General features: G+C 42.1%; 1 protein-coding gene across 3 annotated transcripts in view; it reads right to left on the reverse strand.

The window, feature by feature from the left end:
- Window positions 1-26,618, reverse strand: part of DOCK4 (dedicator of cytokinesis 4) — a 415,128-nt gene that overhangs the window by 79,266 nt on the left and 309,244 nt on the right. For 2 of the 3 annotated variants that reach the window (XM_075345008.1, XM_075345006.1), the window contains exons 33-34: window positions 3,499-3,525; window positions 2,113-2,208 (exon numbers count right to left, since the gene is read on the reverse strand). In XM_075345008.1, coding sequence (XP_075201123.1) covers window positions 2,113-2,208; window positions 3,499-3,525 — 123 coding nt within the window. The remainder of the gene's footprint in view (window positions 1-2,112; window positions 2,209-3,498; window positions 3,526-26,618) is intronic. The other variant, XM_075345007.1, reaches the window with a different exon arrangement.

A 26,618-nucleotide genomic window follows, 5' to 3' on the forward strand; every position in this document is an offset into this window, starting at 1 on the left:
TAGGCTTACTGGCTCATTAGAAGTGACAAGTACAGACAAAGACCGGGTAGGACATTTTTTTTTTATATTTTTATTTTTTAATTTCAACATTATTAATAAAAGAGCATTTTTTCAGACATTTTTCAGGTAATCAGTATCCAAAATTGAAACATAGATTCAAACTAAATAGATTAAGACTATATCACACAAAAATCGTAGAGTCAGGTGATCAGACGTTAACTAAAACCACTCATACCCACACAATAGCTCTTAAAAGGGAACCTTACAGGTTCCCCATGCCATCCCGACCACCAGCATTTATATATTTATTACTAAATACCCTGCCTAACAAGACCTTTATACTGCCTGACACCTAAACACATATTGAAAAAAGGTATTTATCTAAAATCCCTTTTTCATATGTAAATTAACCCTTTGACTAGTCGCTGGGGGTTCGTTCCCCAGACTAGTTGGCCCTATCTGCATGTTATCACGTCCTGTGGTCGTGATAACATGGTTTTGTGCGATTCGTACGAGGATCACATTGCATCACCTGTACTGGCCGCCTGCTCTCCTGACAAGATCGTGCAGCTGCATAGAAATACATGAAGCTGCACGCTCTTGTCAGAAGGGCCAGTGGTCGTTTTGGGCAATACAATCCTCGCAAGAGTCATACACAAGTGTGACTCCAGTCTTGCAGAGAGTCGGCATCATTGCCAGCTCTCAGCAAATCCCGCACATGCGACCAGCTTTCTTCACTAACATCATCGTGCCCCTGAAGCTAGGTGTACGCTTCCAGGCTTCAGAGAAGCATTGCGCATGTCCGGAAGTTAAGAAGATGGCGGCTTCACTTTCGGACATGTACAGTGCTTCTTTGAAGCTGGGAAGCCTAGACCTAGCTTCTCTGAAGCTGGGAAGCCTAGACCTAGCTTCAGAGGCAAATGTTGGTGAAGGATGCTGGGCACATGAGCATGATTTGCAGAGAGCTGGCAATGACGCCGACCCTCTTTAAATTATATTATCATGCCCACAGAGAGGGCAGACTAGTCTGGGTGACTAAAGGTCCCATCATCTAGTCAAAGGGCTAATTTGCATATGAAAAAGGACTTTAGAAAGTTTGTGTTTAGGTGTCAGGCAGCATAAAGGGCTTGTTAGGGAGGGTATATATTAATATATATATATATATATATATATATATATATATATATATATATATATATACACACACATACATACATACACACACACTGGTGGGTGGGAGGGCATGGGGTATCTGTGAGGTTCCCTTTAAAGAAGCAATCGTGTAATTTTTTTTTATTATTCCCTAAGCCTATGTGAATGTTAGTGTAGTATGTGTTAATATACTTGATTGCAGTCTTCTATGGTGTGCAGCGTCATTTCAGTCCTTTTCTGAGTCACATAACTGCGCTTCCAACTCCCTGAATCACACTACATGTGTAAGTTGGAATTCACTTTTACAATGTAAGTTATGCAAGCCTCATTCTTAGGCCCTATAGGTTTACGTTGCAAAAGTCACTACCGGCTTACATATAATTTCCAGTGTGAGCTGGCAAGTCATAAGAACTGTCATGTAACTCAGAAGGACACTGGAATGGCTCTGAACACTGGAGACCGTGAACAAGTATATTAACACACTACACTACCATTTACTTAGGTTTAGGGGAAAAAAATTATCGAGTTACATTCGGATAATCAGGCAGTCAATGATGCAAAGGCGGTTTGAGCATTTAACTATAGATTCCAAACTTGGAGAAACTTATTTAGGGACATTTGAAATTTGTAAATTAGATTATACTTGGGCAGGACCGTATCCTACAAATGTTGGCAAAAAGAAACAAACAAGCTCCAGTTAAGAAAGATAATCTTCTGAAATGTATTATGGATCTTCACTACTAAACCTAGCAAACTGTTAAATAGGGAGCACACCTTCGGGAACCCAAATTCAGATTTAGAAAGTTTTCGACAACAGTGTAATGATCATGGATAATAGGGCATTTCCATATAATATGTATGAATGTACCGCACCCCACCCTTCATCACATAAGGGAACGTTTAAATTCAGACATTTAAGGAACTAGGCTGTTCAGAAGACATAAGCAATTTGCCTTTTACCTGTAGTCCAACAATCGCTCCATGAGTCTTGTCACAGTGGCAATTAAAGATACGCCGCTTTCTCTCCATGTTTCCCGCTCAATTTTCTTTAGCAAGCTGTAAGATAAGAACCTTAGTTATAACAAGTTTTACCTCTTATGTATATTTAGTTTACCAATTTTAATACAGCCCCAATTCCCAAAAAGTTGGGATGTGTAAAATGTAAAGAAACCAAGAACGCAATGATTTGGAAATCTCTTATAGCCATATTTTATTCACATCAGAACAGAGAACACAGATCAGAAGAAAGACAATTTCTAAATTATTTTATTTTTCAAATGAAAAGGAAAATGTCTAACGTTCATATTCTTATCTTTGTCCTATATGAATAAAATAAGGATTTCCAAATATTTGCGTTCTTGATTTTGTTAAGTTTTACACATTACCCCAAGTTTGTTGGAACCAGGGTTGTATATTATTTTTATTATTAAAGAGCTGATCAACTACAAAGCATAGTGGCCACAACAGTGTAAAGCAGTGACAGTAGGCATTTTCAAAATACCTTCTGTTGTCAATTCTGCCTGTGAGCGGCGCTATCGCTGTCCGCTCATCCCCAATCACGTGACCCGGGCCGCAGTGACCTCTGATGTCACGTCAACTTCCGAGACGGGACCCAGTCTCAGTGAGTGACTGGGTTGTGGGCAGAGTTTCACCGCACATCACAGCCCAGCATCGCTCTTGCTTGTGGTGCTTTGCGGTAAAGGAGAGAACGCGCAAGATGATTGGCTGTAACATGCGATGAAACGCCGCCCACAGCCCACTCACTCACGGAGACTGGGTCCCGCTTTCATGATGTCGGGTCAACTTCCAATTCCGAAAGTTGATGTGACATCACCGGACATCAGAGGTCATTGCAGCCAGGGTTTACGTGACGGAAAGTAAGCAGACCGCGATAGCACCGCTCACAGGCAGAATTGACACAGAAGGTATTTAGAAAAAGCTTTCTGTTTCAGCTTTACACCGATGTGGCCACTATGCTTTGTAGTGGACCACCTCTAACTTTTTAAAATTAGTCAGACAATAGTTGGATGATCAAGAAAGGGAATAGAGCTGATATACACAAACATTGCAGCTGTGGTTTATAGTTTGAAAATACTTATGGTTCCCATAATACGATTAATCTCCACAAAATACACAAGGGTAGGAATGGTAACAATTCTGTACTAGATACCTAATTGGGAGACAATATTTTGGGCCTTCATCTGCCAGACCCCTACCTATATGACTGACAGTAATATGCCACTGACGCATAGCAAACAGGCGCATTTGAAAAAATAAAAGACCCCCTTTGACCTTGACTTCACACATGCCGTAGAAAATAAAACTATACTGGTTAAAATATCTTACCTAGGATAAGGCCCAAACAAAGGAATTCTAATCCAGGAAGCATTGATAAAAATAATGTCAGATTATCCACAAATATTACACAAGCCATGTGTTAGATAAAAATGAAGAGAACTAGATGTATTTGGATTATTCAACAATCAGTAACCAAAGAACAGAAATCAATGTAAACATGTTTGATAGGTACAGCAAAAATCCCTTATTCTAGCATATGAAAACTAATACAGAAATTTCTCTATAACACTAGTATTTGTCTGTACCACTTATGGTGCCAGATTTAACATTGTATTTTCAGATGACATCCGAAAGATTCTTTAGGTGAACTTTTTATTCATTACAATTTATAGTAATCCTAATTTTCAATAAGCTGACATCATTCCAGTGCTTTAGATGCCAGATTGAAGGATGCTATATAAAACGTAATGTATAAATAAAGAAAACAATCTAAAAATGCAAATACAACTTTCGTTCTTGTATTTAGAAAATGACTATTTTACACGTGTATATATACCCAGATATTATTTTTTGGAGAGTTACAGACATATCTGATTGTCTTTCTCCCTATTACAACCCTCACTCTTACATTTGATAATGCACGTTTGACCCTAAAGTAAGTTAGTACAGAATAAAGCTCCAATAACAAAAATCACAGAGCATGCTATACTGCCCAACCTTTATCCCTGCACACGTTAATACACTGATGAATGAGAATTGGTTCTCGATGTGCTCCACATAATGACATGACTCGGTGCCTTCCAGCACAATTAGATGAACTTGATCAATACTCTAATGAAATGCATATGTCCTGCAGTGTCATACTGAACACAAGAAAACAGTGTAAGCAACAAACTATCCTATCTATTGATGCCTGGATTAGATCCAGAATAAAAATAAATCATGTACAAATGTACAGTATATCACAAAAGTGAGTACATCCCATGACATTTTGTAAATATTTTATTATATCTCGTCATGGGACACTGAAGATATGACACTTTGATACAAATGTAAAATAGACAGTGTACAGCTTGTATAACAGTGTAAATTTGGTGTGTCCCCTAAATAACACACTCAATGTCTAAACCACTGGCAACAAAAGTGCATATTACCCCAAGTGAAAATGGCCATATTGTGACCAAACTCAATATTTTCTGTGGCTTTAACTCTTCTGGGCACAGATTTCACTAAAGCTTCACGGGTTGTCACTGAAATCCTCTTACACTCCTCCATGTCAACATCACTGAGCTGGTGGATGTTAGAGACCTTGCAGAACTTTTACCTTCTGTTTGAGGATGCCCCACAGATGCTCAATAGGGTTTAGGTCTGGAGATATGCTTTGCCAGTCCAGAACCTTTACAATCAGTATTTTTAGCAAGGCAGTGATTGTCTTGGAGGTGCGTTTGGGTTGTTTTCATCCTGGAATACTGCCCTTCAGCCCAGTTTCTGAAGGAAGGGGATCATGCTCTTCTTCAGTATACCACAGTACATGTGGACATTAAAGGCTCCCTCAATGAACTGTAGCCCCTCACATCCGGCAGCACTCCGGCAACCGCAAACCATTACACTCCCTCCACCATGCTTGACTGTAGGCAAGACACACTTTCGTCTTTGTACTCCTCACACAGTTGCTGCCACAGAAACTTGGCACCACCTGAACCAAATAAGTTTATCTTTGTCTCATCAGACCACAGGACATGGTTCCATAAATCCATGTCCTTAGTCTGTTTGACTTCAAACTGTTTGCAGGCTTTCTTATGCATCATCTTTAGAAGAGGCTTCTTTCTGGGATGACAATCATGCAGACCAATTCGATGCAGTGTGTGGTGTAAGGTCTGAGCATTGAGATGCTGACCACCAATCCTTTTAACCTTTGCAGCAATGCTGGCAGCATTTGTACGTCTATTTTGTAAAGAAAATCTCTGGATATGACGCTGAGCACATGCACACAACTTCTTTGGTCAATCTTAGCGAGGCCTGTTCTGATTGGAACCTGTTTTGTTAAACAGCTGTATGGTCTTGGCCGCTTTGCTGAAGTTCAGTTTGAGGGTGATGGCAATCTTCTTATAGCCTAGGACATTTTTATGTAGACCAACAATTCTTTTTTAAGATCCTTTGCCATGAGATGCCTTGTCGATCTTCTATTGTCTAGTATGAGAGAGAGTGTGATCAATAACACCAAATTAAATACACCTGCTCCCCATTTCAACCTGAGACCATGTAACAATGGGTCACATGACATCAGTGAGGAAAATGGCTAATTGGGTACAATTTGGCCATTTTCACTTTTGTTGTCAGTGGTTTTGACATTTAGGGTATGTTCCTACATTTAGTGTTACTTGCATATTATTTGTGTCTCTAAAACAATATGTTTTACACCACAAACAAAGTGGATGGGGTGTTAATTTCTCCTGTAGAAATGTAGTTTTCTGTGTGGATTTTCCCTACAAACTTGCAGCATTAGATGCGTAAAATCTGCGTGTAAAAGACATATGCGTCTTTGGTGCGTTTACACAGCGGAAACACAGCAAAAACGCATGTAAGCCACAACTAATGATGTCAATAAAATGAAGTATAAAAAACAAAGCAGCTTTATTTAACCCTTTAGTGACGGAGCTAATTTTCACCTTAATGACCAGACCAAATTTTGCAATTCTGACCAGTGTCACTTCATGAGGTTATAACTCTAGAACGCTTCAACGGATCCCGTGATTCTGAGATTGTTTTTTCGTCACATATTGTACTTCATGTTAGTACCAAATTTAGGACAATATTTTTTGTGTTTATTTATGAAAAAAATTGAATATTGGCAAAAATTTTGAAAATTTAGCAATTTTCAACTTTTGAATTTTTATTCCGTTAAACCAGAGATTTCTGTGACACAAAATAGTTAATAAATAACATTTCCCACATGTCTACTTTACATCAGCACAATTTTGGAAACAAAATTTTTTTTTGTTAGGAAGTTAGAGGGGTTCAAAGTTTATCAGCGATTTCTCATTTTTACATCAAAATTTACAAAACCAGTTTTTTAGGGACCACATCACATTTGAAGTGACTTCAATAGGCCTAGATGACAGAAAATACCCAAAAGTGACACCATTCTAAAAACTGCACCCCCCAAAGTACTCAAAACCACATTCAAGAAGTTTATTAACCCTTCAGGTGCTTCACATGAACAAAAGCAATGTGGAATGAAAAAAAGCAAAAATTAAATTTTACCTAAAAATGTTGCTCTAACCCAAATTTATTCACTTTTAGAAGAAATAACACAACAAAATGGACCCCAAAACTTGTTCCCCACTTTCTTATGAGCGCGCCGATACCCCACATGTGGTCAGAAACCTCTGTTTGGACAAATGGGAGGGCTCGGAACAGAAGGAGCAATATTTGAATTTTGGAAAGCAAATTTGGCTGAAATAGATTGCGGGCACCATGTTGCATTTACAGGTCCGCTAAGGTACCTAAACAGAAGAAATCCCTCACAAGTGACACCATTTTGGAAACTAGACCCCTCAAGGCTTCTATCTAGGGGTATAGTGAGCATTTTAGATCCACAGGTACTTCACAGATTTTGTTAACGTTACGTTGTCATATTGAAAATTTTAATAATTTTCTCAAAAATGTTGCTTTAGCATCAATTTTCTCACTTTTTCAAGAGGTAATTCCAAAAATTTGACCTCAAGGTTTGTTAACCACTTTTTTATGAGCGCGGTGGTACCTCACATGTGGTCTGAAACCTTTGTTTGGACAAATGGGAGGGCTTGGAACGAAAGGAGCAATATTTGAATTTTAGAAAGGAAATTTGCCTGAAAAAGATTGCGGGCACCATATCGCATTTGGAGGTCCCCTAAGGTACCTAAACAGCAGAAACCCCGCACAAGTGACCCCATTTTGGAAACTAGGCCCCTCAAGGAATTTATCTAGATGTTTGGTGAGTACCCTGAACCCTCAGGTGCTTCACAGAATTTTATAACGTTGAGCCATGAAAAAAAAAAAATAAAATTTTACCACAAAATTGTTATTTCAACCAGGTAGCTTTTTTTTTTACAAGAGTAAAAGGAAAAAATTCAGCATAACATTTATTGTGCAATTTCTCCTGAGTTTGGCGATACCTTATATGTGGTGGAAATCAACTGTTTGGGCGCATGGCAGGGCTCGGAAGGGAAGGAGTGCCATTTGACTGCAAAATTGGCTGGAATCAATAGCGGACGCCAGGTTGCATTTGGAGAGCCCCTGAGGTGCCTAAACAGTGGCGGTCCCCCACAAGTGACTTCATTCTGGAAACAAGACACCTCAAGGCTTTTATCTAGGTGTATAGTGAGCAGTTTGAATCCACGAGTACTTCACAGAATTTGATAAGCTTAGGTTGCCATATTGAAAATTTTCATTTTTTTCACAAAACTGTTGCTTTAGCATCAAATTTCTCACTTTTTCAAGAGACAACAACAAACCGTGGACCCCACAGGTTGTTATCCAATGTCTTATGAGCACAGGGATACCCCACATGTGGCCAAAAACCTCTGTTTGGATAAATGGGAGGGCTTGGAATGGAGGGAGCACCATTTGAATTCTGGAAAAGTTGAAATAAATTGCGGGCACCATGTCACATTTGCAGGGCCCCTTGGGTACCTATACGTCAGAAAACCCCCACAAGTGACTCCATTTTGGAAACTGGATTTTATTCAGGAGTATAGTAAGCATTTTGAATCCACAGGTACTTCACAAAAATGTTGCTGTAGCAACAAATGTCTCACTTTTAGGCTATGTGGCCATGATCCAGCGACACGGCGTCTAGTACACAGTGTCAGCCTTCCTGCAGAGATGTGAGTGTTGTCCACGGGAGAACGCAGCTGCCCATGCCCACGATTTGGGTTCAGGCTGCTGTGGAGCTCTATGCTACCTGCAGAGAACACTCATCTCCGCAGCATAAATTGACATGCTGAGGCTCGGGAAGCTGCGCCACAGGTCGGTTTATGCTGCGGAGAAAAGAAGCACATTGGGCATGAGATTTCTAAAAATCCTTCCACTGTGCTTCTACTGCACAACGCAGCGCTATGGATGCAGGGAAAACACTCTGCGCCCAAAACGCTGCAAACCCTGATTGTGGGCACACAGCCTAAAATGCTACAATGGATGAATGGATAGATGTCAAACATATATAACGTCCCACCCCCTGCATATTCTAAGCTGGCGCCCTTTAGTGCCTTTCATGTGGCACTAAAGGGTGCCTAGCCTTGTATTTAGCCCCCCAAAAAATTAATAATTAAAATAAACGACGTGGGGTCCCCCCTATTTTTGATAGCCAGCTAGGGTAAAGCAGACAGCTGTAGCCTGCAAACCACAGCTGACAGCTTCACCTTGTCTGGTGATCAATTTGGAGGGCTCCCCAGGCGTTTTTTTTTAAAAAAAAAAAAACGTGGGGTCCCCCCCAAATTAGATCACCAGCCAAGGTGAAGCGGACAGCTGGGGTCTGGTATTCTCAGGGTGGGAAGAGCCATGGTTATTGGACTCTTCCCAGCCTAAAAATAGCAGGCCGCAGCCGCCCCAGAAGTGGCGCATCCATTAGATGCGCCAATCCTGGCGCTTCGCCCCAGCTCATCCCGCGCCCTGGTGCGGTGGCAGACGGGGTAATATATGGGGTTGATACCAGCTGTAATGTCACCTGGCATCAAGCCCTGGGGTTAGTGATGTCACGGCATCTGAACAGATACCCGACATCACTAACCCAGTCAGTAATAGAAAAAAAAAAAGACAAAAAAAAAATTTATTTGAAAAAACACTCCCCGAAACATTCCTCTTTTACCAATTTATTGAAAATAAAGAAATTCCGGTCGCTGTAATCCATTTTGGAGGTCCCACGCCGACTCTGGATCTTCTAGAATATGGGGGGCACGTTCAGGGAACGTATCCCCCATTTTCTGGAAGAGCAAGCTCTCCATGAGCAGTGTGGGTGCAGTAATCTGAGAATACTGCACTCACACTGCCCCGGTCCAACCTAGGGCAGAGTGACCTGCAGTAACCTCATTCCAGAATATGAGGGGCACGCTCACAGAACGTACCCCCCATTTTCTGGAACAGCAGTCTCTCCATGTGAGGAGTGTGACTGCAGATTACCGCACTCACCCTCCCCCGGTCCACAGTGGAGTAGCTTGTGCAGTTGCGACGTCAGCAGGATCCCTGCTTGCAGGGATCCAGCTGACAGCCGCTGTCTGCGCATGCGCCGCCAGCTTTGAAGAAGGAGGCGGCGATCGCGGGCCCGGAGCACCAGCAGCCAGGTAACGTATAACCGGGGGCTGGGGGGGGTGACGGGGGGGTGACGGGGGGTGACCTAGTGGGACCTGGGGACACCTTTCTGCCGCATGTGACGTGTCACATGCGGCAGAAAGAGCAGAATGAAGGCGGCCGCGCGCTGTGCGCCGCCATCTTCCACGCTCCGGAGGGGGGAGGGGGGTGGTGGCTCTGGAGAACCGGAGGGGGCTCCGGTGACCAGAGGGCTCCGGTGGACCGGAGGAGGGGTCAGGGGGAGGACATTTCCCTCCGATCTGAAATGTTTGATCATTTCAGATCGGAGGGAAATGACTGCAGAGCCGGCGCCGGCGGCAGTTTTCTGTGCGCTTCGGCGCCATTTTGGATGTCCGGTGGGGGTAGGGGTGGGGGTGGGGGGACTCTCCGGTACCGGGGGCTTTGGGGGCACTAGGGGGTTAGATTTCTTTCTCATCTGACATGTTTGATCATGTCAGATGAAAAAGAAATCAGTTTTACCGGCCATTTATTTTTTTTTCATGTGTTCGTCGGTATACAGTGTATACCGCCGATCACATGATCGGGGTCCAAAAAAAACACCCCGATTCATAATCTGGGGGGTCTCAGCTACCCCCGGTAGCTGAAACCCCCGAGATTTTCGGTCGCTGGGGGGCGCTACAGGGTTTTTTCGGGCCGCCGCTTTAAAGCGGCGGAACAGAATAAGTACCCTGTTTTGCCGCCGCTTTAAGTCGTACGGCCGTCGTTATGAGGTTAAAGGATGACACACCCAAAGAAAGACAAAAAAACAGCCTCAAAAACGCAGCATCAGAAAAACACATCTGTTTTTACCAGTGGATTTTCCATATCGAATGCAAGGCTATGGGGAAAATTGGAATGTGCCAGCAAGAGAAATTGACATGATGCGGCTTGTAAAAATGCACTGCATGTGAGTATAAGCAGCGTAAAAAAGAAGCACGGTTGGCTTGAAATTTCTATTAATCCCATCCACTTTTCTTGTACTGTAAAACGCAGCATTTTGGGTGCAGAGAAAATAAGCTGTGTAAAGAATGCAAGTAGGGCTATGTGCCCACGTAGCGTATTTTCATGCAGTTACGCTGCGTTCTGCACCGCAGCGTAACTGCATGCGTCCTGCGCCCCCTGCACAATCTATGAAGATTGTGCCTAATCCATGCCCACGTGGCGTATTAGAACGCAGCGCTTCGGCTTCTGCCGAAGCGCTGCGTTCTAAAAAGCAACATGTCACTTCTTTCATGCGCTTTGCATGCAGCCCCCGCTCTGTCTATGGGAGGGGCTGCATCCAGAGCGCATGAAATCGGCTTTTCAGTACGCACTGTTTCTGCAGCGATTTGAAGCACATGTGTGCTGTTCAAATCGCTACAGAAATTCTGCAGGGACAGAACGCAACGTGGGCACGTAGCCTTAAACACTGATCGTGGGCATGTACCCCGATGACTGTGTGTTGAGTTATTTAGAGGCCACACATAATATACACTGTTATACAAGCTGTACACTGACACCTTTACATTGTATCAGTGTCATACCTTTAGTGTTGTCCCATGAAAAGATATAATAAAATATTTACAAAAATGTGAGGGGTGTACTCACTATTGTGATATACTGTTGGAATCTATGATGCTGTCAATGTTTTTTTGGAGAGGTTCTTTTAAGACTTTGGATCTCACGGTTTGCCTGTGAATTGCTCATTGTTACTTATGTGTATATTATGTCGCAACATAAAAAAAATCTATTTATGACACATTACTACTGCAGAGCCACAAAATAACCTGGAAATCTGTTAAAATCTCTGGGGAATATATATTAACTCCATATCACAAGCAGACACAAGGTTAGTCCTTCAGAGAAGAGTAACACAGCCATGCTTTGGCTTTACTTACACTAGCATTAAAGGCTTCTAAATCATTAAGACATTTTGATGGATCAATACAGAAAGAACAAATACAGCATTCCATAGAGTTTACTGGAAACAGAATATTAGGTTTTGTATTTTTTCCATTAAAGGTGGTTTTACACACAGCTTTCTTTTTAAACAGCTACTGCAGATTTTGATGCCGTTTCTTGAGCTAATGTTGGAAGTTTAAATTAAGGGGGTTTTTCAGGCTTGGAGTGCAAGTCTGCAGCCACTTTATGTGACTGCAGACTTGTGAATCCTCACAGCGTGCAACGTTTGTACTGTTGGGATTCTCCTGTGCTAGACCCGAGAGTGGGCAGACGCGTGACCGCTAGAGATGAGCGGACCCATTGAAGTTTGGGTTCTGAAGATTCAGCCAAACTTTAGATAAAGTTCTGGACCCAAACTTGACCTGAACCCCATTGGAACTCACTGATTGGGCAGTTCAGGTCTTACATACAGGCAGCCATAAACAGAGGACATCCAGGGGAGTGTGGGCGGAGGTTTTCATTTTTTTATTTTTATTATTTTGCACACACTACATCTGATAACGTTGTTGTTAACCCCAGAGCGAGCCATTCAAACACTGCAAGCGTCTCACACAGAGCTGAGCACCAAGCGTATCCGAACACAGTGATGTTCGATCGAGTGGTTTGCATACACTTTAAAGTTCGGGTCCACTCATCTCTAGTCACCGCAATGATGCAATTTGAGGGAGGCTGGACACATCTAGTTGGAATATGGCAAGAAGTTTTTATATTGCATACTGGTGGTCACATGACTGCCTGATCCCAGCACCAGAGAATTCCGACAGCAACCACACTGATCACTGTGAGGATTCTGAAGTCTGCAGTCACATAGACTTGCATCTCTAGCCTCGGCAACCCTTATAAAGAGGTTTTACAGCCTATACACAAACGTCCACAGTCACTGTATGTGACTGCAGACTTGTGAATAGTCACAACACGTGTGTTCTATCAGGAATTCTCCGATATCAATGGCGGTCATGTGACTGCAAGTATGCGATGTGCAAATTCCCAGCCAAAATCAAACTAGAATGTTTCCGGCGTCACAAAGTACACTTGCATTGAGCGTGTAGACAACAATCTAGTGGGATTCTGGCCAGGAGTATGCACATCGCAAACCTGTAGTCATGTCACCGCCGTTCCTAGCGCCGACACTGGAGAATCCTTCCAACATGTACACTTTGTACACTGTGAGGATTTGCAAGTCTGCAGCCACACAGGGTGACTACAAATTTGTGGATTTAAACTGGAGGACCCTCTCTAAAGGCCACGTCACACTAAGCAACATCGCTAGCAACATCGCTGCTAACGAACAACGTTTGTGACGTAACAGCGATGTTGCTAGTGATGTCGCTGTGTGTGACATCCAGCAACAACCTGGCCCCTGCTGTGAGGTCATTGGTTGTTGCTGAATGTCGTGGGCCATTTTTTAGTTGTTGCTCTCCCGCTGTGAAGCACACATCGCTGTGTGTGACAGCAAGACAGCAACAACTGAACGTGCAGGCAACAGGAGCCGGCTTCTGCGGAGGCTGGTAACCACGGTAAACATCGGGTAACCAAGAAGCCCTTACCTTTGTTACCCGATATTTACCTTCGTTACCAGTGTCCCCGCTCTCACGCTGCCAGTGCCGGCTCCCTGCTCTCTGCACACGTAGCCACAGTACACATCGGGTTAATTACCCGATGTGTAGTCTGGCTAACAACAATATAACAGAGATAGTTACTACAGCTGATTATAAATATAAATATATATATATATATATATATATATATATATATATATTATATTATATTATATATCTATGTATATATATTATATATTATATTATATATGTATGCACACTGCACACACACGCAAACATATATACTTACAGTGTCATGGCGTGTTGGCACCCTTGAAATTGTTCCAGAAAATAAAGTATTTCTCCCAGAATAGTAATGCAATTACACGTTTTGTTTATGTATATATATATATTTTTATTTGCTTTGTGTGTATTGGAGCAACACGAAAAAAACAAACCGAAGAAAAGGAAAATTGGACATAAATTCAAACAAATCTTCAAAAATGAGATGGACAAAATTATTGGCACCATCAACTTAATATTTAGTGGCACACCCTTAAGAATAAATAAATGCAATCAACTGCTTCCTATAACCACCAACAAGATTCCTATAATTCACAAATGGAATTTTGGAACATTCTTCTTTTGCAAACTTCTCCAGGTCTCTAATATTTGAACGGTGCCTTCTTCCAATAACAATTTGAAGCTTTTTCCCCAGGTGTTCAATGGGATTTAGATCCTGACTCATTGCTGGCCACTTCAGAACTCTCCAGCGCTTTCTTCCCATCCATTTCTGGATGCTCCTTGAAGTATGTTTTTGGCCATTGTTCTGCTGAAGATCCATGATCTAGGATGCAAACACAGCTTTCTGACAGTGGGAAGTACATTGCAACCCAAAATCCTTTGGTAATCTTCAGATTTCAAGATGCCTTGCACAGTCAAGGCACCCAGAGGCAACAAAACAACTACAAAATGTATTTGATCCTCCCTCTTGTGTGACTGTATTATGTTCTTTTATTTGTAGGCCTCTTTCAATTTTCGGTAAACAGCAGAATGATATACATTACCAAAAAGCTTTATCTTGGTCTCATATGTCCAATGAAGGATTTTGGTTTACTCTTGTACATTTTGGCAAACTGCAGTCTAGCTTTTTTAGCGCTCTGTGTCAGCAGTGGGGTCTTCCTGGGTCTCCTGCCATAGAATTTAATTACAGTCAAATGTCAGTGGATAGTTTGCGCTGAGACTGATACACCCTGAGCCTGCAGGACAGCTGGCATTTTTGGGAACTTGATTGGGGATGCTTATCCGCCATCCAGACTATCCTTCGGTGCAATCTTTCATCAGTTTTTCTCTGCCATTCACGTCCAGGGAGATTAGCTACAGTGCCAGAGGGTTGTAAATGTCTTGATTATGTTGCACACCATGGACAAAGGAACATCAAGATCTCCCGAGATGGACTTGTAGCCTTCAGATTATTTATATTTTCAACAAGTTTGGTTCTCAAGTCTTCAGACAGTTCTCTTCTCTTTCTATTCTTCATGATTAGTATGGCACACACTGATGCACAATGTAAAGATTGAGTCAGCTTCTCACCTATTTATATGATCTCAAGTGTGACTTTCATATCGTCCACTCATGTTACTTGCCACAGGTGAGATTGAATGAGCATCACATGCTTGAAACAATTTTGGAAGGGTGCCAAAAGTTTTGTCTGGCCCATTTTTGGGCAGAGTGTGAAATTATGTCCAATTTGCCTCAATATTTTTTTTTTGTGTACATACAGTATATGATATATACATACAGTATATTCTCTCGCTCTCTCTCTACATATATATATATATTACAATATATTGAAAAAAAAAGTGTAATTGCAATAATTTTCTAGGAGAAATACTTCACTTCTGAAACAATTCCAAGGTGCTAACTCTTTGGGCCATGGCTGTATATACTGTATATATTTAGCAATTATTATATGCCCAAAACAATACATTAACTTATTTTTTCTTATATGCAATTTTTTTTATGTGATAGATAAGGTTTACATCTGTTTCTAGTCTATGTGGTCATATATAAAAAGAAAAAACAAAAAAAAAAAAACTATTGAGGTTTTAAACACATTTCTGTGTTGTGTTTTTTCCCTTCCCCCATAACAGCACCTGAGACAGAGAGTGGGTGTTCTTCCTATCACTGGACAGGAAGCAAAGAAGGAAAAAATAAAAAAGGTATCTCCCACTTCCACCTTCATGTGGTTTCCTGTCCTCAGGATGTAGGAGCCTTGAGCACATGGCTGACACAGCTGTGAATCATAGAATGCTATAGCATGTTCTGTAGCTTCCTCTTGAAAGAATGAGAGAGCGTACAAGAGCCCAGCTGGGTGCTGAAATGCTAACATCAGTCGTTTGAAGATCTATATTTTATAGTTAAGTACATACCTATGTTTGAGGTCTGGCCTAAAGTCTGGTGCCTTGTGTTTTAGTAGTCTTGCAGCCTGGGTGTGTGCCTTGCAGCCTTGCAGTATGACCTTGCAGTATGGGCGTTTCTCTATTTGGTACTGTCGCTTGTTGGTAAAAGAACTGGTTTTGTCAATAGATACTATGACCTCATGTTTAGTGTACTGCTGGCCTCATGTCTTGTGTGTTGTGCCTGCTGCCTGATATATTGTTTGTTGGGCCTGCAGTCTTGTGTCTTTTCTCATGTCTTATGTATTGGGCCTGACATCTCATGTCTTGCCCTTGTAATGAGTATGGGGTCTGCTTCCTCATGTCTGGTGTGTGGAACCTCCTGCCTTATGTCGGGCCTCATGTCTTAGGTGTCCGGCTTGTCGCCTTGTGTTTGGCCTCATGTTTTGTGCTATGGCCTGCCACTTCAGGTCTGGCCTTATGTCTCATGTTTGACATGCCACTTCAGGTCATGTTGGCCTGCCTGAAGATTTTCTGGCTACCTCATAGTTGTGGAGTAGCCTGCCACCTCAGACCTAGGGTTTTCTTCAGTATCTGCTTCATGGCATGGGGAGTTCAGTACTACTCTTAGTAGTATGCATAACTTTGCAGCCCATTGTCTTTAACCTAGTTAGCCAGCCGACTTGGGGCTTATAGGCCTGTTTTCACTACTGTCTCAAAACTTCACTACCCTTTACTAGCAATCATGCTGATGTTGGTAAGGCTAGCTTCCAGATGATGCCATCGGTCCGTGGTGATTCTATTAAAGAACAAGGAGGGGCCTTAATAGAATACAGTTCTGACGGTAGCTGATGAGTGCAACAGATTTCCAGCAATACATCACACTTTGATAGCATATTGAACTGGTACGCATTTAATATCTTCGTCCCAGTTAGTCCTTTTTGAAAGGAGGTGTAAATGGTTAGTCATATAGGACCTACATCCATCAAGTTCAATCTCTTTCTCCACAAATTATACATTTCTTTTCACTAAACTATATATTATCTATAACCCACAATGTTATGTGTACTAAGGAAATCATCCAGCCTTAGGCGTTTCACACGTCCGTGAAAATCATGCACGTTTTTCACGGACAAGTCAAAGGTGCATATTGCCCTCCGTGTGCAGTGTTTAAGGCACACGTGTGTTCTCCGTGATAACACACGGAGAACAGGAACTTTCTGCTCACCGGTCCCTGGAATTGCTGTCCGTGGTTCTGATCTACGGTCCTGCCGACTTCCCGCTGCTGCTTCCGGCCCGCAGTGGAGTGAATATGTAATGAGCATAATGAGCGGGGGTCGGAAGCAAGTGACAGTAGCGGCAGAAACAGCAGTGCTGGAGAAGGGGAGTATAGAAATTCATTTTAATTCACAGACACATGTGTTTTCTCTGGTGCGTGTCACACGGATCCCATCTGTGCGGTCCATGTGACACCCGTGATGCCGGAGAAAAACGGACATGTCTATGTGTGGAGCACACGGGCACACGTATGCTCCACATGGATACACGGTCCATGGAAAAACACGCACATGAGCGCAGACCCATTGATTTTAATGGGTCTATGTGTTCTCGTGTCTCTGGCACGTGACGAAACGGACCAAACACATACCGGAGACACGGACGTGTGAAGGAGGCCTTAAAGGAAGAGGGAAAAAAAAAAGCTGCTCTAGCATTTGCCATCATTAAGTCTTGTGGTAGGGTATTTCACAGTCTGACTGCTCTAACTAAAGAATCTTTTCCTATTAAGCTTCTGGAATCGCCTTTCTTCGGCCCATAATGACTGCCCCTTGGTATGTTCTTAGTATGGACTTTGGAAGGAATGAGTCATGTATCAGGCCTTTGTATTGACCACACATGTATTTATTCAGTGCCTTGCGAAAGTATTCGGCCTCCTTGAATTTTTCAACCTTTTCCCACATTTCAGGCTTCAAACAAAGATAAAAATGTTAATGTTATGGTGAAGAATCAAGTGGGACACAATTGTGAAGTTGAACAAAATTTTATTTTAAAATTTTGTAAAAAAAGAATAAACTGAAAATTGGGGCGTGCAATATTATTCGTCCCCTTTACTTTCAGTGCAGCAAACGCACTCCAGAAGTTCAATGAGGATCTCTGAATGATCCAAAGTTGTCCTAAATGACTGATGATGATAAATATAAGCCACCTGTGTGTAATCTAGTCTCCGTATAAATGCACCTGCTCTGTGATAGTCACAGTGTTCTGTTTAAAGGGCAGATAGCATCATGAAGACCAATGAACACAACAGGCAGGTCCGTAATACTGCTGTGGAAAAGTTTAAAGTCAGATTTGGTTACAAAAAGATTTCCACAACTTTAAACATCCCAAGAAGCACTGTGCAAGCGATCATATTGAAATGGAAGACCACTGCAAAACTACCAAGACTCGGCCATCCCTCAAAAATCTAATTTCAAACAAGGAGAAGACTGATCAGAGATGCAGCCAAGAGGCCCATGATCACTCTGGATGAACTGCAGAGATCTACAGCTGAGGTGGGAGAGTCTGTCCATTGGACAACAATCAGTTGTACACTGCACAAATCTGGCCTTTATGGAAGAGTGGCAAGAACAAAGCAATTTCTCAAAGATATCCATAAAAAGTGTCATTTAAAGTTTGCCACAAGCCACCTGGGAGATACATCAAACATGTGGAAGAAGGTGCTCTGGTCAGATGAAACCAAAATTGAACTTTTGGGCACAATGTCAAACGATATGTTTGGCGGAAAGCAACACAGTTCATCACTCTGAACACACCATCCCCACTGTCAAACATGGTGGTGGCAGCATCATGGTTTGGGCCTACTTTTCTTCAGCAGGGACAGGGAAGATGGTTAAATTTGATGGGAACATGGATGCAGCCAAATACAGGACCATTCTTGAAGAAAACCTGTTGGAGTCTGCAAAAGACATGAGACTGGGACGGAGATTTGTCTTTCCACAAGACAATGATCCAAAACATAAAGCAAAATCTACAATGGAATGGTTATCAAATAAATGTATCCAGGTGTTACAATGGCTAAGTCAAAGTCCAGACCTGAATCCAATCGAGAATCTGTGGAAAGAGCTGAAAACTTCTGTTCACAAACGCTCTCCATCCAACCTCACTCAGCTCGAGCTGTTTGCAAAAAAAGAATGGGCAAGAATTTCAGTCTCTCGATGTGCAAAACCGATAGAGACATACCCCAAGCGACTTGCAGCTGTAATAGCAGCAAAAGGTGGCGCTACAAAGTATTAACTTAAATGGGCCAAATAATATTGCATGCCCCAATTTTCAGTTTATTTTTTATAAAAGTTTAAAATAAGAAATAAATTTCGTTCAACTTCACAATTGTGTCCCACTTGTTGCTGATTCTTCACCATAAAATGTAAATTTTTTTATCTTTATATTTGAAGCCTGAAATGTGGGAAAAGGTTGAAAAATTCAAAGGGGCTGAATACTTTCGCAAGGCACTGTACATATACATTAGATCTCGTCTGAGAAGTCTTTTATTCTAAGCTCAACAAGCCCAACATTTCACCATTTGGGAAGCCTTCCATACCTTGTAATGGTAATGGTTGTGCTAATCAGACTGAAACCATTGCAAGTCCATGGTGTGAGTCAGAAAATGGACTGGTTGACATGTAGCTTACCAGAATACCTACATCCAATTTTTCTTCAAGTTGGGTCAAAGGCAATTCTAAGCTGAATGTGCCTGCCCTTATAAGATCACAGGCATAATGCAGTTTGAGGCCGGGCAAGTACCAGCATGGGAGACGGGCTGGGAATCCCCAAGTCTGTTGACAAACGATTACGTTGATTACAAGTAGGCCATAATAGTAAACCAAATGAAATCATTTTAAGTCCAGGTTATCCTTTAAGTGGGATTTCTAGTTTAGGCATAGTTAAACTGAACAAAACCAGTATAGGTCCAGTTGAACTTTCCAGTTTGGTGTCATAAGATGGACTGCTGTGCAATTAAGTGGTTAAACATCTGCATTTCAATTTACTCACCAAGTAGAAGGTGCAAGATGGACATGGCTGTGCTAAGCCGTAAAAAAACAGCATAAGTCCAGTTAAAGCTGCTAGTTGGAGTCACAAGATGGCATTGTGGATACAAAGTGGTTAAACTCTCCATACCCAAATCTACCCTACTGGTATGGAGTGGTAAGTTGGACTTTATTGTGCCAGGGAGAGCTGCACTATACCAGTCTGTCCTAATGGAGGTGCAAGTTGGACTCGCTGGGCTAATAAATCACCAATTGCCCAGATCTACCCTCCTGGTTTGGAGCGGTAATATAAACTGGATTGTGCCAGGTTGGGCAGCACTATACTGGTCTGCCCTCCTAATGGAGGTGCGCGTTGGACTCACCGGTATGGGGACTGATAAATCATCAATTGCCACAATCTACTCTCCTGGTATGAAGTGGTAAAATTAATTTGTTGGTGCCAAGTCAGGCAGCACTATCTACTCTCCTATTGGAGGTGTGAGATGGGCTCACTGGTATGGGAGATAATAAAACACCAATTGCTCAATCTACCCAAATAGCATTGAGTGGTAAGATTAACTTGATCGTGCTAGGTGGGCGGCACTATACCGGTTTGCCCTCCTAATTGAGGTGCAGACTGGACCCACCGATATAGGGTTGATAAATCATCAATATCCCAGTCTAGCCTCCTAAAAATTGGAGTTGTACAACAGGCAGGTTTATACTGTGTCTGGTGAAAGTATTTTAAGACCAGTGTATCCTCCTCAATGTCGTGAAATGAACTAACTGGAAATGAAGTCAGTGGAGCCATAATACCCAATAAGTATTTCAGGACTGAAGTCATAAAACTGGTAGATTGAAGTAAGTCGTGAGTTGCGAAAATATCCAGTCAATGCACCTATGGAGTGATAAGACATCAACTCTGCAATAAACCTATAAAAGGGAGGAATTGATGGATGAATCAAAATGTCCCCTAACATCTTCACTAGCCAAGTCTAATACTTTCGTACTGAGGTAAGACTGTTCTGATAATTACTCAAGAACAGAATGATACATCCATAAGATACATGGTTGAGGGAACGGTTCTAATACCTTTGTTTAAGATCATCTGAATTCTGTCCAATACTATGTGAGATCTAAATATCATTCTGAATGAGTCGCTTCCTCATAAAAGAAATCAGATGTATAGGAGGTGATTGTTATCACTTGCTTTTCCTTAGTTTCTGAGCAAAGAAACTAATCTGTTTTGCATGTATTGGTTTTCAATTAACAATTTTCATGGCTTGATCATATTATTAGCATTCATTTTTGCAGAATATATGCTATTATAGAGAATAGAAAAAATTCTAAAAAGAATGTGTAATAGTGGCCCTTCATGCTGACTATATCAGATCTCTTCTTTTGCTTGTTCTGGTTGTATCAGCTCTTACTAGGTGGCTAGGATTCGGTAAGTAGAAACTCCTATGGATGGAAATCTCAAATTACAGATTATCATTTCGGCTTAAATAAAGGGACACACACACAAAATAAAAAAATACTATTAAGGCCCCTTTACACACTGAGACTTTCAGCGATCCCACCAGCGATCCCAACCTGGCCGGGATCGCTACAAAATCTCTGGTGAGTCTCTGGTGAGCTGTCAAACAGCTGGCCAACGACGCAACAGCGATCCGGACCTGCAGAACGACCTAGCTAGTCAAACACTGGAAACGAGTGATGTGTCACAATATCTGTCAATCACTATTCTCTGTCAGTCGGTCTCTCCCTCTCGGTCTCTATTCTCTCTCTGTCGGTCCGTCACTATCTCTGTCCCTCTCTCACAGTCTGTCGGTCATTTTCCCCTCCTCTCTCATACTCACCGATCCCCGGCGCGGCGCTGCACGGCATTCACACTGCTGCGGCGGCTTTTCCGCTTTTGAAAAAGCTGGCCGCTCATTAAACAATTTCGTATTCCCTACTTTCCCCGCCCACAGGCGCCTATGATTGGTTGCAGTGAGACACGCCCCCACGCTGAGTGACAGGTGTCTCACTGCACCCAATCACAGCAGCCGGTGGGCGGGTCTATACTGTGGAGTGAAATAAATAATTAAATAATTAAAAACAATGGCGTGCGGTCTCCCCCAATTTTAATACCAGCCAGATAAAGCCATACGGCTGAAGGCTGGTATTCTCAGGATGGGGAGCCCCACGTTATGGGGAGCCCCCCAGCCTAACAATATCAGTCAGCAGCCGCCCATAATTGCCGCATACATTATATGCGACAGTTCTGGGACTGTACCCGGCTCTTCCCGATTTGCCCTGGTGCGTTGGCAAATCGGGGTAATAAGGAGTTATTGGCAGCCCATAGCTGCCAATAAGTCCTAGATTAATCATGGCAGGCGTCTCCCCGAGAAATCTTCCATGATTAATCTGTAAATTACAGTAAATAAACACACACAACTGAAAAAATCATTTATTAGAAATAAAAAACACAAACACATTCCCTCATCACCAATTTAATCAGCCCCAAAAAGCCCTCCTTGTCCGGCGTAATCCACGGACCTCCAGCGTCGCATCCAGCTCTGCTGCATGCAGGTGACAGGAGCAGCAGAATACACCGCCGCTCCTGTCACCTCCACGCAGCTAATGAAGGCAATAGCGCGATCAGCTGAGCTGTCACTGAGGTTACCTGGATCCAGCGTTGGATGCAGCGGTGGCCACGGGTAACCTCAGTGACAGCTCAGCTGATCGCGCTACTCACCTCAGTTGCTGCGTGGAGCTGACCGGAGCGGCGGTGAGTAGCTCAGCCGATCGCGCGGCTGTCTTCATTAGCTGCGTGGCGGTGACAGGAGCGGCGGTGTCTGCTGCAGCTCCTGTCACCTGCATGCAGCTGAGCTGGAAGCGACGCTGGAGGTCCGTGGATTACGCCGGACAAGGAGGGCTTTTTGGGGCTGATTAAATTGGTGATGAGGGAATGTGTTTGTGTTTTTTATTTCTAATAAAGGATTTTTTCGGGTGTGTGTGTTTATTTACTGTAATTTACAGATTAAACATGGAAGGTTTCTCGGGGAGACGCCTGACATGATTAATCTAGGACTTATTGTCAGCTATGGGCTGCCAATAACTCATTACCCCGATTTGCCAACGCACCAGGGCAAATCGGGAAGAGTCGGGTACAGTCCCAGAACTGTCGCATATAATGTATGCTGCAATTCTGGGCGGCTGCTGACTGATATTGTTAGGCTGGGGGGCTCCCCATAACGTGGAGCTCCCCATCCTGAGAATACCAGCCTTCAGCCGTATGGCTTTATCTGGCTGGTATTAAAATTGGGGGGCACCGCACGCCGGTTTTTTTAATTATTTAATTATTTATTTCACTGCACAGTATAGACCCGCCCACCAGCTGCTGTGATTGGGTGCAGTGAGACACCTATCACTCAACGTGGGGGTGTGTCTCACTGCAACCAATCATAGGCGCTTGTGGGCGGGGAAAGTAGGGAATACAAAATTGTTTAATGAGCGGCCAGCTTTTTCAAAAGCGGAAAATCCGCCGCAGCAGTGTGAATGCCGTGCAGCGCCGCGCCGGGGATCGGTGAGTATGAGAGAGGAGGGGAAAATGACCGACAGACTGTGAGAGAGGGACAGAGATAGTGACGGACCGACAGAGAGAGAATAGAGACCGAGAGGGAGAGACCGACTGACAGAGAATAGTGATTGACAGATATTGTGACACATCACTCGTTTCCAGTGTTTTAAGTCCCCTTTACACACTGAGACTTTGCTGCACAGCGGGAAACAAAGGACCAAAGAATGGTCCTGAACGATTTGTAGCGATCAGCAACTTCACAGCAGGGGCCAGGTCGCTGATGTGTTTCACACACTGCAATGTCGCTGGGGAGGTCGCTATTACGTCACAAAACCGGTGACGTTACAGCGATGTCGTTTGCGATGTTGCAGTGTGTAAAGCCACCTTTAAAGTCAGATTATAATAGAGTACTAAACATTTCTTCTGGTTTCTGGAACCCACTTGACATTCTGGGATGCTCAATCTACACTTGATAGCATAGAGTCGGGTACATTTTGAACCATTAGGTAATCATTGACACTAGAAGGACTTCTTATGGTCCAGATCTTGGCCTTGGGGGGACTTTGCTTCAATGGAAAATGTCAACAATAATGAGTTTGATGTTACATAATATTGTAAGCAGGTGCAGTAGCTGGGCATAGTCAAGGCTTGGTTAAAGTTGTCAGGTTTTTGGAATCACTTGACTTCTGTTTCCATAAAAATGCTAATTCTAAGTACCAGTTCCAATACATTCCAGTTCTTAGTTAGGTGTTTTAATGAGTAAAGAATATCTAATTAAATCCAAGGAACATAATCAACCATACATATAAATGAAGTCTTTAAAAATAGACTCTGCCTGTTATAAAAAAAAAAAAAAAAAAGAAAAACTAAATGGGGGGGGGGGGGCAGTTGTTGTAACCAGTAAGAATTCCTTTATTACTTTTGTGGATGCTCTAAATTGATGGAGACATTATCTTGATTGAGTATGTAAAACGTTCATAATCTTCCTTCTTGAAGCACTATCAATTTAACTTGGATACTGGGATGTTTCTTCAAGTATAAGATATTACGGAGGTACTCCTTCCCTATCAGAGGAATTCTTTGTCATCATCTCTCAGTCTCAGGTGCAATCATAAGGAAAGGGAAAAAACATAATTACTTGCCGGTAATTAGATTTTCCTGAAACCCATGACAGCACCCCTACTTGTCCCTCTCTCTGACTTATGGTTAGTGAATGGTGATGGTTCTTAATCTTCTCTTCTCACAACGAAGAATGGGCTTGAGTGAATTGTATAAATAATAACAATAATAATGATTATAGTTTAGGTGACTCCTACTTTTCGGAAACCACATGAAGATGGAAGTGGGAATTGCCTTTTTTATTTTGTACTGTGGACTTAATGACAAGTGATATGGGTAGCAAATCTCAGACCAGGTCATGGGTTTTAGGAAAGTCAAATTACTGGTAAGTAATTACTTTTTGTGGACCATTAAAAAAATGGGTATGTGAGAAGGCCCAAAGATTGTAATGAGTATGTGGTCTATTGGTAAAAGAGAAAACAAAATAGAAAAACTTGAGAAAACACATTTACTAAACATGTGAATGAGGCTTTAATACCCATAATGAATAAGATTATAATTACAAAAAAGCCCCAAAATATAAACACCCAGACATTTTGCAGTAATAGTGAAACAAGGCTTTTCCCTCGGTATTTATGCTTAAAAGGAGTTAGAAAAGACAAGTTTACTATAAAAGTTGTCAAACGAACCTGATTTAGTTTTTATTAAGAGGTGAGTAGAAACCTGGACAGAATGGAACCTGTGGATATAGTGTTTTTGGACTGTCACTTTACAATGCATTTGACATGGTCCCTGATAGATGCCTAAAGGATAAATTAAAGGTCTATATACCTAGAAAGTAAGTCTTCTAATTGGATCAACAACTGTCTCAAAGACCACAGCCTGTCTTAGACCACAAACTGTCTCAAATATGAATTAATGGTCTATATGCTTAGAAAGTAAGTTTTATAATTGGATCGAAAACTGTATCAAAGACGACAGCCTGTCTCAGACTATACAAAACAAGAAAGCCTGCGGAGACACCATCACATATTTCTCAATGCTGGCAGAAAACTAGCCAGGTCTTTCACCGGGAAGAAACAACCACGGGGAGGGCAGTCTCCAGTCAAGGAGACCACCTATGCCAAACATGGTATCCATCCACAGACAGATGTTTCGGGGTATTTGCCCCTCATCAGTGTGGAGTAGGAAACTGGCTAGTGGGAGCATTGCCTAGTAGAAGACTACCTAAGCAAGGATGGTTGACCTTAGGGAGATCAACATCCAACACCGCGGAGACACCATCACGTGTTTCTCAACGCAGTGAGTCTAGAGCAATGCCCCCTAGAAAATATGGCACTAATAATACGGTGGCATCATATGTTCTAATAGAGTAATACTAGGAGAGTCACTTGTAGAGAAGGTTCGGGGTGCACTTGTAGATTACAAACTATATAACAGAAATGTCAATCAGCAGCTTCTAAGGCTGAAGAATATTGGCATTTATTAAAAGAAGTATCAACTTGCAAGGGATATACTACCACTTTACAAAGTGTTAGTGTAAACTCTTCTGGAATATGCAGTTCAGTTCTGAGCACCAGTTCATAGAAAGAATGTTACAAAGAAAAGCCACAAAACTGATGGCATTTAGGATATTAGTCCAGAGGAAAATTAAATTTAGTCTTGAGAAGAGACGTCTATAGGAGGACACGAACAACTTGTTCATGTAAATATAAATGCCATAAGATAAGTATGGTCAAAAGCTGTTTCATGTAAGCCACCTCAAAAGACAAGAGGGCGCTCCCTTCACCTGCAGAAAGAAAGGTTCAATCTCCAGAGGAGACGATCCTTCTTTAACATACGAACTAGTAATCTGTGGAATAGTCTACCTCAGGAGCTGATCACAGTGGAAACTGTTTGAGGTTTCAAAAAGGCTTAGTTTCTTTCTTAGAAAGGAATATAAATGCATATGCAAATTTGTAAAGTTCTTTACTGAATATTTAATCCAGTGGTTTACCAATTTGGATCAGGAGCGATAGATTAGCTCTTGGGGGGCAGACTGGATCATGCATTGTGGTTGTGCATGTGTCTTTATTTCAACCATATTAACTGTGTAACTATGTATCCTGATCTACCCTGAATTATGCATTTTACTATGTTTCAACGGTTTTATTTATTTATTTTTTTTTAAAACCGATTAAAATAGAAGTATGTATCCGAAGTTAAATTGAAGTTTGCATTTTTCTATAAAAACATTGATAACATTAGGGACACAGATCTGTAAATAACAGCCATTGATTTCCACGTTTGCTCCCCGTATTCAAATCTCAAGAACTGA

Source organism: Anomaloglossus baeobatrachus, chromosome 4 (assembly GCF_048569485.1).
Source record: "Anomaloglossus baeobatrachus isolate aAnoBae1 chromosome 4, aAnoBae1.hap1, whole genome shotgun sequence".
NCBI lineage: Eukaryota > Metazoa > Chordata > Amphibia > Anura > Aromobatidae > Anomaloglossus > Anomaloglossus baeobatrachus.